This window comes from Perna viridis, chromosome 15, assembly GCF_037379345.1.
Source record: "Perna viridis isolate PV_CMFRI_1.1 ecotype Kerala chromosome 15, ASM3737934v1, whole genome shotgun sequence".
Lineage (NCBI taxonomy): Eukaryota > Metazoa > Mollusca > Bivalvia > Mytilida > Mytilidae > Perna > Perna viridis.
The window spans coordinates 14,720,921-14,736,041 of record NC_142459.1 but is presented as its reverse complement, the minus strand read 5'-3'; the positions used below and the strand labels follow the sequence as shown (position 1 = coordinate 14,736,041).

The following is a 15,121-nucleotide window of genomic DNA, read 5'->3' as shown; positions in this document are numbered from 1 at the left end:
ATATACGCATCAGCATGTTGGACTAGTACAAAGCTGTGTATGTACGATTTTTACAAATATTTCTCGTCCTGAAATGCTGCAATATCTGCATTCGGACATTCAGAGACTCTCTATATAAAGGATTATAGTAATGGTGGAGCAGGGTAAAAACAATTATCCCAATTTTAAAATTATAAATTTTATCCTACCAAATGTAATGTTTCAGTATAACTCCCATTTTTGTAACATTTACAATAATTGTGTTAAATACAAAATAATAAATAATGATAATGATAAATATATAACAATAGTAAAAAAATCATGCCATTCGACGAGGTAAATTCATTTTGGATTATTTCATCGTTGAGTGATTGTTTTATCATATCGAGCAATGAATAATGGAACTACAATTATTTGTGGTTACAGCTCTTTTATATGTATGCTTCCTATCCGGCACGTTTTCAATTCAATATCACACCATATATAATATACAGAAATTATACTTTTCATTTGTGTATGAAGTAATCACCTTCTTTTATCAGTATATTATTCACCATTCACTGTTCTTCAAATTAAATTCACCATTTACCCCGTTTCCCATTTCGCCATGCTCAATAAAATATGAAATATATATTTCTGCAAGGGTTCTGAAACAAAGGTTTCAATAAATGTGTATTTTTTTTTTACTTTAATAGATCTGCAAAAATGTCTGCCTACAGAGCAACTGGGATATGTGCCCCAGGTGGTGGAATGGGGTACCGATGGCTTGTTACATGCTGGGGTTGTCAGGCTATAATACGGAAAACCTGACCGCAAACCATAGTGGTGAACCGTGTTGAGAAAGATGCCACGTTCCTCGCACGTTAAAGAACCCTACTGTGGTTTTCTCTCGGAGTAGGAACCATAGGGCTCCGCCACAGGAGGCTAAATTGCCCGACCCTACCCACCTCTCCCTATTTCTAGTGGCAATCAAAATTTGTCGATCCCATTGTCCTTGTGTCCCATCCCTTTTTCATTTCATCATCATTTCATGTTCATTTTATCATTAATTTTGTGTTCATCGTCTGAATATAGCTGAAATATTGCTGCTCGGACGTTAAACCCCAACAAACAAACAAACAAACATTGGAAAAATCAATAACATGCATGTCAAAACCCCACCGACATGACAATGTTATATCACCTAAGAATATTTTTTTTTTCTTTTTGAAAAGACCATTATATGATTTCTGCAATACTGGCTTTTCAAGAGAGGGTTAGGAAAAAGGATTTAGACAGGGTTATTTGCTTTTGAAATGTTAATTTTAATGCACTTCAATAAAACTAAAACTTAACGCACCAATATGATATAGAAAAAAATATATATTGTCTTTTTTCTTGATTCTAATGATGCAAATAGTGAAATAACACTATCGTAATGAATGATTTTTTTTTAATAAACAATAGTGGCCACCAGTTTTGGAAAAATGCCACGTCCCTTGCTCGTTAAAAACTCTCCGAAGTATTTGATAGGAATAGGAGCTTCGGCCACTTTACAGAAGGCTAAATTGTCCGATCCTACCCACCTCCCCCTTTTTCCAGTGAAAGTTGAATTTAATAGACCCTGTCCTTGTCTCCTATCCCACTATTCATTTTATTATAATGCAATGTTCATTGTCCTGATATAGCTATATATTACTGCTTGGACATCAAATACCAATCAATCAAACAAATTTTAAATTAAAAAAAGTTCCATCACATATTTATCAATAGACGAATAAATCAATTATGCACAGAAATTGTTTTATATAGAGCGACCAGCCTATTGCATATTTATTTAAATATTAGGTTCGGAAGTAGCTACGTACTTACACGAAAACTTGATAATTTATATTCAATAGCATGAACATATTTTATATTAATTATTCAATAATTTTCCAACAGTTTATTTAGAATGAAGTAAAATCAAACCGATGATTAAAGGGAAATCAAAAGAACCAGAATTCGAACGGTTATAGAAAACGTAATATACGGAAAAAAACTCGACCATTAGAAAAGACGCACACAATAAAGAATGTAAAGTAACCAACATAACGCTAGGGACTAAATTTTCCTACAAACAATGCGCAAAGAGCAGGTGCACACTTTGCAAAAGAGTTAACAATTACGAGCTCATGATCATGCTAACATTGATACATGTATTACTACAAGAGCAACACTTGTTGTGTTAGTAAATGTCAAATTCCCTCCCCCACAAAAATTAAATAAAACGAACAAATGATTGTTTTGTTGGCTTCCGGATGAAAATGTATGCATTTTAATGACATGGCGACTTTTTCATATGTCTTTCCTGTTTAATGAAAAATACAATGGAAGAGTGAAGCTAGTAGAGTGCTCACATTAGAAGACCCATGCATGGTATGTATATAATGTGATATGTTTTGCGAATTATATCCTTTTTTCAAACATTCAACACAATATTGTAATACAGGGCGCATCGACGGCGTCAAAAGTTCACTCAAATCAAGATATCAATGTTCTATAAAACAAACGATAAATATTTAACACACATAATCATAGTACTTACTGTACAAAGGGAAACAATTCAATTTATTCAGAACAATTCACACTGCAAAGCTTTTATATCAAGGAAACTCATTCATTATATAAGTTGTCTTACATATATATTTCCAAATAGATATTTATTGTTCCATTATGAATAATATCTATTTGCAAAATTGTGGCAACAAAATTGAACTTGATAACTAAATTATCTAAACTATCCATCTGCACCATAAAAACTTATTTATTCAACGGGTCATATTTTTCCTTTCTTCGTTTGTCTACCGCGGACTTGACCTTTTATGAGCAACTCGGCAGGTGTTTCTAAAAAACAGAGGACGCTTATCCTACCGGTGCACCTGGTCCATGCTCCCAGTTTTTAGTGGAATTCGAGTTGCTCATTTGTTTTTGTTACTTTGTATATATGATTTTATTTACTTCATGTTCTTTGTTGTGTATGTCTGTTTACCATGTCTGGTCTTTGTCCCTGGATTACATTTATTTGATTATCGCTATAACGTTGGTTCCCTTGATTACTCTTAAATAACTGGAAATTAAAGTAATAAAATCAACATACAAAGCTTACCAAAATATTAGTTAATAAGGGCTATGAATATCCTAATTCCGTTCGGTCTCATACAGGTCATATACACATGTATTACCCTGTATATAAAATTATCAACAATAAAAAACAATTGTAAGCAGTATTCAGTAAGTCATGAAAACGAGACCTAATTCACAATCCATAAAAAAAAGCAAACTCTGAATAGTGATATAAAAATATAAACGAAAGTTTTATTCCACTAATGGTTTTATCTATTTCACTCAACACTTTCATATTAGGTGCTATCATGCAAAACTTAAGTCAAATGAACTACATGGGTATCTTTTCTTACAACAACCCCTCCTGAACCATTGTTGATTTGATTAATCTTTCATTGATTACGTATATTGAAAATGTGGATTCACTATTTCAGAATAAGATCTAAATACTTTTTAGAGGGAGATGTATTTTGGGGTTTGGTTCATGGGAAAAATACCTTGCCTATGATTAGTTTTTGGGTGGCAAAACTCTTAGCCTTACCTTTTTACTATATGAATGGAATTTCATAAAACCTCCACATAATATTGAATAACGTTTATATACAAGAGTTTGACCTGAATTTCATTTTTTATAGCTCCCTTTAGCATTCATGAAGATCAGGTACTATCGTTTTAGTGAGGAAATATTTCAGGGTGTGTGTTATATGCATGTTAAAATCACCCTAGAACCAGATCCGTTGATTATTTTTGATTTGGAAGACAAGTGGTGCCCTTTATTGATATCTTGATCGATCTCAATTTATTTTCAAGGTCATTGGTCAAAAGGCGTAGATTATCAGTAAGAGAACGATTTGGGTATCAATTTAGTGAGGGTTTCGTATAGGTCTTCAAGTTTTATCTAATTATACATAACAATTAGGTTATTAATCAACTATGAATCGGCATATAAAGACTATAGCACAAATGTGAAAGATTACGTAGAGATACATTGTTCTACACATTGGGCTATAATTTATTTTGACAATTATGTTATTAGTCGTCTATGAGTCGGCTTTTGGAAATGGTACAAAAAATAAAAAAAAACATACTACATACTGATACACACAGGCAAATATTCATGTGTAGCTACCTACGTAATTCAAATGACTTCACATGAAATTAACATGATTTTCATCTGAAACTCACTAAGCCTAAGCTTTGTCTGAACAATTAACATCACATTCAGGCTCGATTCGCATTTTTCTTACTTAACTTGGGTCAAAATCACATACATTTTGTGTGAAGTAATTTACCAGTGCAACAAAAAAAAAAATAGTAAACTTCTTAATAAAACCAGTAGCACCATGGAAACAGATTTGAGTCGTCGCATATGTAGGCTACATAACCAGGTGTATTTAAAGACTTCTGAAAATGTTTATATATGTATCCATGGCGTGCATATTAAAATATGCTATTTGCCTGCTAGCATTATATCGATACTGACTTACTGTCAACATGGATTTTTTTGGGAAGGTGGAAGGGAATGAGTGGTTGTTTTTGGTGATTTGCTAAGAAAAACATTTCACATCGGTGTAAATTTCGCTGTTAGTCTTTTTAACGTCTAAAATAGATTAAAACAAAAATTACATTCGGGAGTATTGTAGAGCAAATTATGACCACGCAAACACTTTTACGTTTTTCATAATTTACCTACGAAAACCGTAGTGACAAGCAAAGCAATTTGTGATAATAAAACATAAATGAGTATTGTATATGTAACAATGTGATGCTGGAAAATAATTCAATATGATTTCAATTAAGTATTTTTCAAGAAGAATTACGTTCATCTACAAAGACTGTCCCGGCTGACGCAAGATTCTATAAATGATTTCGATTAAGAGGCTTAATATATCGAAAATTACAATATTATTATTGATAATATGTTGAACATGAATCAAAGATTTGGAATGTTACAGAATATGGTTTGTTTTGGTCATATTTTATCAAATAATTTATTTATCTTCAATAACGTATGGAAAATAGCCAACCATAAACTATAAAGGTCTTTCTATTTGATTTGTTGTATTCTTATATTCATATGTAAATCAATAGTCTGAAAGTATAAATCCTCATTGATATATGAAATTCTAGAAGCCATAAACTTTAACTTCTGCAAAGTTTAAAAGTTGATGACTGTCACTGGCTTTGAGGACAAGAAGGACCATGCTCCCCATCAAGTTAGTTTCACACTTCATTTCAAGAACCTGTCCGTTATAACCTGGTCCTGTATATTTGCCGCAAAGGTTTATATTTTTCTCTTCTTTTCTTTCTCCTACGTAAACATGAAGATTCTTTAAACGCTCTCCTAAAAAGATTAATTTTTAATCTGTCATTTTCTGAAGAATGTATGTAACGAGTAAAATAGCATATAAATTGTTTCATATAAACCTTTAGTGTAACTATAAATAGTAAATGTTTGTTTGTTTGTTGGGGTTTAACGTCCCAGCAGCAATATTTCAGCTATATTCAGACAATGAACATGAAATGGATGATAAAATGAACATCAAATAAAAAAAAAGGATGGGTCACAAGGATAATAGGGTCGACAAATTTTGATTGCCACTGGAAGAAGGGGGGATTGGTAAGGTCGGGAAATTTAGCCTCCTGTGGCGGAGCGCAAAGGTTCCTACTCCTATCGAATACCACATCAGGGTTCTTTAACGTGCGAGGAACGTGGCATCTTTCCAAACATGGTGCACCACTATGGTTTGCGGTCAGGTCTTCTGTATTATAGCCTGACAAACCCAGCATGTAACACACCAGGGGTACCCCATTCCACCACCTGGGGCACAAATCCCAGTTGCTCTGTGGGCAGAGCGCCCTAGCCCCAGGCTAGGGTTCTGAGCACTATTTAGTCGCCTTTTACGACAAGCTTAGCGCTGCTGCAGGCCTATTCTTTTAACACCCGGACCTGCGAAGGGCATAAATAGTAAATACTAATGCCTCGACATTATTGGCATGCACCTCAACCTAAGTATTTTGTCAAAATACAAACGACTCCGTCGAATGGAAAATTGATTTGGCAAGTCAGACATCAGGGAATTTAACACCAATTTAAAGCTTGTAACAAGATACATATAGTATTCTCTTAACCATTGATCAGTGAGTGGCCCACAGTGAAAAACAAAACGAAACAAAAAAGAAAACAAACAAAAACACCCATGCACAATTAAAAAATCATGTTGAAACAGACAAGGCAAAGACTCACAACAAAGAAAGAACACAATATAACCATAGTGGTTCATACAAAGTAACCATAGTAACAAAACTCGGAATTCACTTTGACATGAATCTATTGCCCCGGTATAGTTAGCGTCATTTGCCTTCCTTAAATATCCCGCCGAGTTGCTCTTAAAAAGTTAAGTCCGGGATAGACGGAAGAGGAAAGAAAAAACTATGACACTTCGGACAAATTTGTTCTAATGGTGCAGGTGGATACGAGTTCATGACGATGACCATAAATAGTAGTGACTTTAATCTTGCATTTTTTTTATTTCGAAGACAGCGAACCATTTGATATCTTGGACGCCCCAGTATCAAACCACTTAAAAAGAAAAGAAAAGAAAACAAAACAAAACAAAAAAAACCCAAAAAAAACCCCAAAAAACAAAAACAAAAACAAAAACAAAACAAAAACAAATACAAATATAGTATTAACATTTTTGGATTAAAAAAGTGACGTCATGTAAATCAAAACAGTTATTCAGGTAAATGTATATACACAAAACAAAACAAAATACAGAAACTATACAAACCAAGACAAAACCAAAAAGGAGAAATAAATAAATAAACAAAAAACTGACAGAATAACACCAAACAAACAAAAATAAACAAATATAAAGTAAAATAAAATTCATAATAAAAATAATCATAATAAATAAGAATACAACTTACCACAGCACGCAACCCGATTAAATAGTTGAACTTCCACAACTTTATAAGTCCCTTGAAGATATATCCATACATATGGTTCTGCTTCAAACAGTGTGGCTACAATGTTATCTTTATCTATCGAACCATCGGTCCCAAAAGCTGGATCACAATTACTATCACCATGATATGTACTCTGTATTATTGGTTTATTGAATGATATTAACCTGATGATACCTACAAAAATGTCAAACACATACAAAAACAGAACGAGACCAAAATTGTAGGCTAACAATTAGTTCATAAAAAAATATAATCCAAAATCAACCCTAAAACCCTACATTATGTCTATGTTTGTTTTTGTTTGTTTGTTTTTTACTGTTTATTATTATCTCTCGTTTTATGCAGCTTGTAAATGTTATTAACCTTTATTTCAAATCAAATTCAATACACGTCTTGAATCAATAAATACTTAAAAGCTACTTTCCCCGTCACCCCACTTTCAATATTCCAATCCATCAATACACTATCCCAATTCCCCTTCGGTATTCATAAGACCTCATGCTATATAATGTGAAAAAGCGTTCTACATATAAGCACTGCATCAACGTTTATTACCTTAATCCTTGTCTAATGAAATAAATGTATGTGCATTTAAGGAGGTAGAACTAGGATAAGGGACACAACTCTTAAAAATCATTGGAACGTTTGTATTCAGCGTTTACGTCAATCTTATGTAAGCATCTTATGAACTTGGATTCATCTTATTCTGCTTCATACGAAAGCTTGACAGGCTTTGGTGAAATTGAATATAAGACAAACATATCACTGATTTAATGAGTTATGTCCCTTACCCTAGGTCTACCTCCTTAATATATTGTTTTTAATATTTTGCCTGTTTTACCCCAAATGACTTGAGCGTCTAAATGCCTGAATATTGAACATTATTTGAAATCATGTAGTTGTGATAATAGATCCATTTAAAGAAAATATACCGTTTAAAGGGTAACCAATTAAAACATTATTCTGCTAATCGTTCAGAAATCTTTTCAAGTTAAATGAAAAGTCGTTGGTTACTTCAAATGATATATTTTTAAATAAATGAAAGAATGATTAAACGTAAAAAAACAAGAATAAAAAAACATAAACAAAACAAAATAAAACAAACATAAAAAAAACAACAGAAACAAACAAAAAACAAAAAACAAAAACAAAAAAGAAAAAAATAAACAAACCAAAAACAAAAAACAAAACGAAACAAAACAAAAACAAATAAAAACAAAACGATACAAAAACAATAAACATGGAAAAAACGCATTTATCCCAGTTAGAACATCTAACTGAATATAAGAAAATTGCAACATAACCACACGGTCTAATTTTAGTTACACAAATCGTGCGTGTTAAATGATCAAAATTCCTAACATCCGTTAAGAGCAAAATACTCTTAAGAACATTCCAACCAAATATTTCTCAAATTGATGGCAAAACAAAATTGCGATATCCATACGATCGATAAAATATGTATGTATTTCAGAGGAGAAAATCTTTTGAAACAATAGTCTGCAGAAAAGTCACAAATTCAAAGAAGAAAAATAGGTTGATTGATTGATTGATTGTTGTGGTTTAACGTCCGAGCAGCAATATTTCAGCTAGGAAAAATTATATTTGTAATGACTAATCAACATGAAACACTTAGGGACAAAAGATCCTGTCAATCTAAACAGCCTTAAAAGTCTCATTTTTCTTCTGTATCCAAAGTAATCCTAATGAATTTATTGTACTCGAATTCTGTTTAGCATTTTCAGAAAATAAAACAAAAAGTTTTTTTAAAAGGGATAGCAATAGTTCAAATGACCCTTTGGTGTATGATTGCACCATATATAAGCAGAAACATACAAGTCATTCACAGATAAAACATGTGTACACTAAATTTATGAGAATTGATCACTTACAATAGTAAAAACTGTTAACACGGTAAACATAAACATCAAAGCTTTTACGACTAAATACGCTGGACTTACTTTACTATATTGATGTCATTATTGTCAAATGATTTTCAACTGAACTGAACATACATTTTTTAAACGAATCATTACATAACTCTTGAAAGAAAATTACATTTATATCATCATAGTTTATAGTTTCCAACATGATTATTAATCGCAATTCGATTGCGCAGTTTCAAGTTTAAAGGTTGTTCAAGGAATGACTTCGAAAACGTCGATAAACCCAAAAGATCATAGAGGAAAAACTCGAGAAAGAGTGTATGACCGGGGTAATAGGGCAAAGGTAAAGGACAAAATAAGTATGATTTACTTCTGTCTAATCAATTTTGTGTTGGTGCCAATAAAATATGTTTCAACCAAACCTTTTAGAGCAGTACACTTTTTCTTCAATGTTTACATTTGAAAAAAGTAAATTTATTACACCTCAACACAATTCAACACATGTATTTGCACAGGCTTCTGGAACAGGGTTGTATTGCTTGATTGAAGATATCACTACAGACGTTTCATAGGCGTCATCATGAACCCGTTGATTGTTATCGTGTATCCATTTGTACCACGAAAACGGATTTGTTCTACATGATATGTAATTAGTTATATTACAAACAAGTCAAAATTAAAATGTATTTAATCGCAAAAATCGTCCTACTGATTTGAATAATAAAACAAAAAAATACTTCAAAGTGTTTTAACTCACTGTCATAGTGTTGCCATCCATTTTGATTTTCTCCCGAAACATTCCTGTCGACAAACACATCTAAGAAATGTTGACATATTCCGTTCTTAATGTTATATGAAATAGACTTACAGAGTGAATTGTTAACACATGACACGAAACAATTCAATTTACTTCTTTTCTGTACGACGAAAACTTCATTCTCCGTCTCATGTATGTCATCGAAGTTACTGTCACGAAGACCAAAACTACCCTGCATACCAAGAGCACGTATGCAAATTTCTTCAGATATAAAAATTAGCGTGTACAGGAAACATACTGAACTCACCATACTTTTGTCTACAAAACGATATTTTCGTTTAAAAAGGAATCCTCGGGTTTTAAGATCCTGATAGGATTTTTTTAATCATAAACATTTACGTATTCGGTTCACTACTGTCCAGACTTCATATTTTCTAAACATTAATTTAATAAAATTAACACTGATTTAAATCGAGTCAAATGAATCAAATGCTAACATACTAATGTTTTATAGATGAAAGCATTTTTGACTCGAAGCAACGAGATGATGTGTAACTGACATTGAGTCTGCATCTGATTTCTGAAAAAGAATACAATGACGTATCCCAGAAATCAATACTAACAATTTGTTATTCAATACATGAATGTGTAATTTTTCATTCAAATCTGCCTGCTCTTAGGAGATAATCAATATTTAAAATCCAATAGATTCTATTGTATTTGAGCGTCATTTACAGAGTTATCTCCCTTAATTTTGAAATCTACAGTGCATGCTATATAATTTTTATCTCCTAAGAGCACATGTTAATTTCTGTTTACTATGTCATTTCAAACAAAATATCAAAAATAAAAATATGTAGGCTTTTTACCCATGAATCACATTTTGCATGATTCTTAGCTGGAGTGCTAATTATTTATCCTTTAATCATTTTCCAACCAGGGACCACGACGGGTTTCAGTTTTCAACATTTACTACAAATTATTTACTACAATGAACACATGAGAGTTACAAGTAAAGATAAATACATGTATGTGTTAGAATTACATGTAATACGTAATACAATATAAATAATATGTACAAAATGTATAACCATAATATTTGAAAATGTACAAGAACACGTACATGTATACAGTTATAAAACAATACAAAAAAGTAATACTTGGAGTTTCGTAGTTTAAGGTAAATTGTCTGGAAAACACCCTAAGTTTTATTATTCTTGAGTAGCACTCCTGCGAAGAATCATGCAAAATTTGATTCATGGTTGGAAAGCCTACGTATTTTTATTTTTGATATTTAGTATATAACGTTATACAAAACATATAACCGTCATATAACCCCTGTTCATAGGAGATACAATGTATAAATTATATATAATGGACTGTAGAATTCAACATAAAGGCAGATAACTCTGTAAATGACACCAAAATACAGTAGAAACCATTGGATTTTCAATGTGAATTATATTCTAAGAGCAGACAGATTTTCCGTGAAAAGTTCACCTTTTTCGACCTCAGCTATTACAGTTGTTATAACAATGTTGATCCCATGTACATATCGTAAACAACATGTCTACCACCGCTTCGACAAAAGATAAAGCCGTTTAGTGGCTTAAAACGGTATTTTCTGCTTTATTCTATTCTTTTCCAGCATTAATATTGTATATTCGAAACAACAATTTTTGAAAGAATACAGTTATTAGTTGTCAGTTAATACTTTGAATATTGAAACTGACAACAATGTCACGTTGTTTGTTGAATGCCGCCATTTGCAATGTAAATTTCACTGAATGAGGGCCTCCAAGAAAAAACTTTTTAAGAAATAAATCACAGAAACTCCATTTTATCATTGTTTTACAATGGTATGACCATTTATGCCGATATTTTACCCCTCGCTAAATGGTCAGCCAGTAGAAAACAATTATAAAATGGAGTTTCCGTGATTTATTTCGATTCTAATAGGACAATAACAGTATTTTTGACATCAATTTTCGTGGCCTATTAAGGTAACCTTAGACCCGCCATATTTGTCCATATTTTGATATACACCTTACGCTAGCTATGACAATTGGAATAGTCGCTAGTAAACTTTGCTTGGATTTTTTTATGATAAAGGATAGGGCGAATTAAGTGGACCGATGTTAGATATGGCAATAGTTGTTTGAATGGTAAGGTCACACTGTTCAATGACAATTGTTATTGTTTGGTTTCATACATGATGGCGCAGGTGGCACGTGCTACCGAGAATACATGTGTGTAAGCTTAAGTGATTTTTACGGAATTTTATATAACTTTTCTTCAACATAGGGTTTAATATTTTTATTAAATATGAACTTGATGTTCATTCATGCTATTGAAATGAATGAAAACAACTTTTGCACATCGCAATGTTAGGTGTCTTTGTTTGTATGATTACATTCTACTATATAGGTAGATAACTTTATGGCAATTTGTAGAAATAAAGCTAAATTGAGACATTTTAAACAAGCGTATCAAACATTGTTTTTCCTGCAAAACGTATATATTTTTCAAAACCTTCCATTATGGAGATCAATAAAGAAAAAGATAGATATTATTTTCTATTTTGTCATGAAAATCTGTAGCCATGGTAAAATAACATATCACTTAATTCATTTTGGGGCCTTTTACAGTTTGCTATATGTTATAGTTTTTGGCCATCATTGAAGACCGTGTGGTGACCTGTAAAGAAAAAGATAGATATTATTTTCTATTTTGTCATGAAAATCTGTAGCCATGGTAAAATAACATATCACTTAATTCATTTTGGGGCCTTTTACAGTTTGCTATATGTTATAGTTTTTGGCCATCATTGAAGACCGTGTGGTGACCTGTAGAATTTTATTAATAATTATGCGCTGATTGGTTTTTAGTGGATGACTGTCTCATCGGCAATCATACCACATCTCCTATTTTCATATTAGACAGGAGGGTTTCCAGAATGGAAGAGTTTGAATAATTTCCCAAGATCACTAAAATTGTTCATGCGCTTCGCATTGGAACAGCCACATCGCCATGTTTTGCATGAGTAAGAATTTATCATAATACTGTAAGATGAAAAAAGTATATGCTAATTACAAGAAACATATAGTCCATGTAACTAATATGTCAAAGCAATGATGCTATTTCATACGAATGATAAGTGTAAACATTCTTCAGTATCTTTGTTTTGAATGACTTGAAATGACTTCTTGTAAATGATGTGCATCCGTGTCATAAAGGTGTTTTAAGGAGCAGTTTTCAGATAGTATCGCATACAAGTACTTGCGTGCATGTGTACTTTTGTCAGTGTATTTTATTTCGAAATGAGGTTTGATGATGTTTTGAAAGTCCAATAGATTATATTGTATTTGAGCGTCATTTACAGAGTTATCTTCCTTAATTTTGAAATCTACAGTGCATTCTATATAATTTTCCTAAGAGCACGGGTTATATGAAAAACTGAATGTTAATTTCTGTTTACTATGGCAATTCAAACAAACTATCAAAAATTAAGATATGTAGGCTTTTTACCTATGAATCACAGTTTGCATGATTCTGAGCTGTAGTGCTACTTAAAACATTTTCGTCAGAAACAACCATAATCAGATATATCGTTGCCAGGGTTGTACTTAATTGAAAAGATGTAAAATCGAACATTTAAATGTTCAAAATACATGAAGGCTATTTTATTAATAATTGAAATAAATATGTGTCTCAACAAAAGCTTACACATTTTGATTGCCACTGGAAAAAGGGAGAGGTGAGTATGGTCGGGCAATTTAGCCTCCTGTGGCGGAGCCCTATGGTTCCTACTCCGGAAGAATACCACAGTAAGGTTCATTAACTTGCGAGGAACGTGGCATCTTTCCCAACACGATGCACCACTATGGTTTGCGGTCAGGTTTTCCGTATTATAGCTTGACAACCCCAGCATGTAACACGCCAGGGGTACCCCATTCCACCAATTGGGGCACACATCCCAGTTGCTCTATGGACAGAGCGCCCTAGCCCCCGGCTAGTGTTCTGAGCACTATTTAGTCGCCTTTTACCACAAGATTAGCGCTGCTGCAGGCCTATTCTTTTCACACCCGGACCTGCACGGGGCTCCTCCATTTAGGTCTAGAACGAATGCCTTAACAATTTCATTTTGCTTTCTTGGTAATTGTCGTCTGGTGTCTCTGTAACACCATTCACGCGATTTCCAAATTGCTCTAAGAAGTCAATGTCCACTTTGAGATGAGCATTTTCTGGACGCAGAGTGTATAATTGGTTTTGAAGGGGCTGAATCATTTCATTTAAGCATTCAAGAATAGGTCTGCTGGATGTAGCATAAATGTTGACGGCTGCATGTGTGGATGACTCATACTAGGAGGTATATATGTGGGTTGGTGTGGTTGGCAATGTCGGAATCCCCTAGGGAGAAAGTTTTAGGGCACTGAAGCAGCATATCAAAACGAGTTTTATCCATACTTTGTTAATTTTACATGAAATATACCGGTATGTAATAAGTCGTTGCTATTATCCGAAATCGCTTACAGAAATCGATTTAGTATGTGTTTAAAAAAAAATTCAGGCCATGAATTTATTATGTCAATAATTGATTTAATATTTAATTTAATGAATTACTGTAATTTTATCAACTTTTGTTGCCATTTGTACATCAGATTTATTGATAATTGGTCTACCTTTTCTTCACTAGTTGATCAACAATTAAAAAATAAAATTTCAAGCTAATTCAATTTTCTATAGACTTGGATGGTTATTTAAACTTATTGAAGTCGGTATATTTGTTTTTATAAGAAGGTTTATATGTACTTTTAAACATGAAATGATAGCGAAATCTTCAATAGATATTAGTTTTTTAAATGTTTGTTATGAACATAAATTATGAGCCTGCAGATGGGACTGGGGTGTTTAAAAAATGTCTTTTTTGCAGTAGTACTTGTCATTTTTTTGGGGTTGTCTTTTAGAATATAATACCTGTTTGATATAACATTTACCACTTATTTAGGTTTATGTCACACAATATTTTAAATCTAAAAAATGCTCTTTTACATTTTGAATGAAAATAATAATGTTACATAATTTCTTTGGATTCAATCCGGCTGTATCTTGGTTAAATGTATTACCCCGCACATATTGTACGGTATTTCAGATGCCTTTGAATGACGATATTTGTAAGGTTCTTCCCGTCATTTTCATTAAGTACCAGTCCAAATATAATTCAGACACTGTATATGGTAGAGGTGATTCATTAAGAATTGACAATAATAAAAATTTTGTCTATTGAAAAATAACATCAATTTTCCATGTGTATATTGTTTATTGCGCGCAGTGTAAAATTGTTATCATAGCCAATTCTTATAAATTAATTTTAAAACATATTTTCATTTTAAACGTCAGAAAAAAACAAGCAGACAAATTGTGATGTTTTGGTCTACATATA

General features: G+C 32.4%; 1 protein-coding gene across 1 annotated transcript; it reads right to left on the bottom strand.

The window, feature by feature from the left end:
- Nucleotides 1-898: 898 nt before the first annotated feature.
- LOC148597082 (uncharacterized) lies at nucleotides 899-10,244 on the bottom strand. The gene is made up of 3 exons (XM_088563932.1): nucleotides 9,679-10,244; nucleotides 6,997-7,209; nucleotides 899-5,407 (listed from the first exon to the last, which is right to left on the bottom strand). The coding sequence occupies exons 1-3, from the start codon at nucleotides 9,986-9,988 to the stop codon at nucleotides 5,190-5,192; spliced, it is 741 nt and encodes a 246-aa protein (XP_088420058.1). The 5' UTR covers nucleotides 9,989-10,244; the 3' UTR covers nucleotides 899-5,189.
- Nucleotides 10,245-15,121: the final 4,877 nt, after the last annotated feature.

What these genes read in the sequence shown, in the direction of transcription:
- LOC148597082 (XM_088563932.1), bottom strand. Translation starts at nt 9,988, where the DNA reads ATGGTGAGTTCAGTATGTTTCCTGTACACGCTAATTTTTATATCTGAA. An exon ending in TGGATGGCAACACTATGACA is followed by an intron (nt 7,210 to 9,678) that starts GTGAGTTAAAAC and finishes ACATTTTTGTAG; the next exon opens with GTATCATCAGGTTAATATCA. An exon ending in TAATCGGGTTGCGTGCTGTG is followed by an intron (nt 5,408 to 6,996) that starts GTAAGTTGTATT and finishes TAATCTTTTTAG; the next exon opens with GAGAGCGTTTAAAGAATCTT.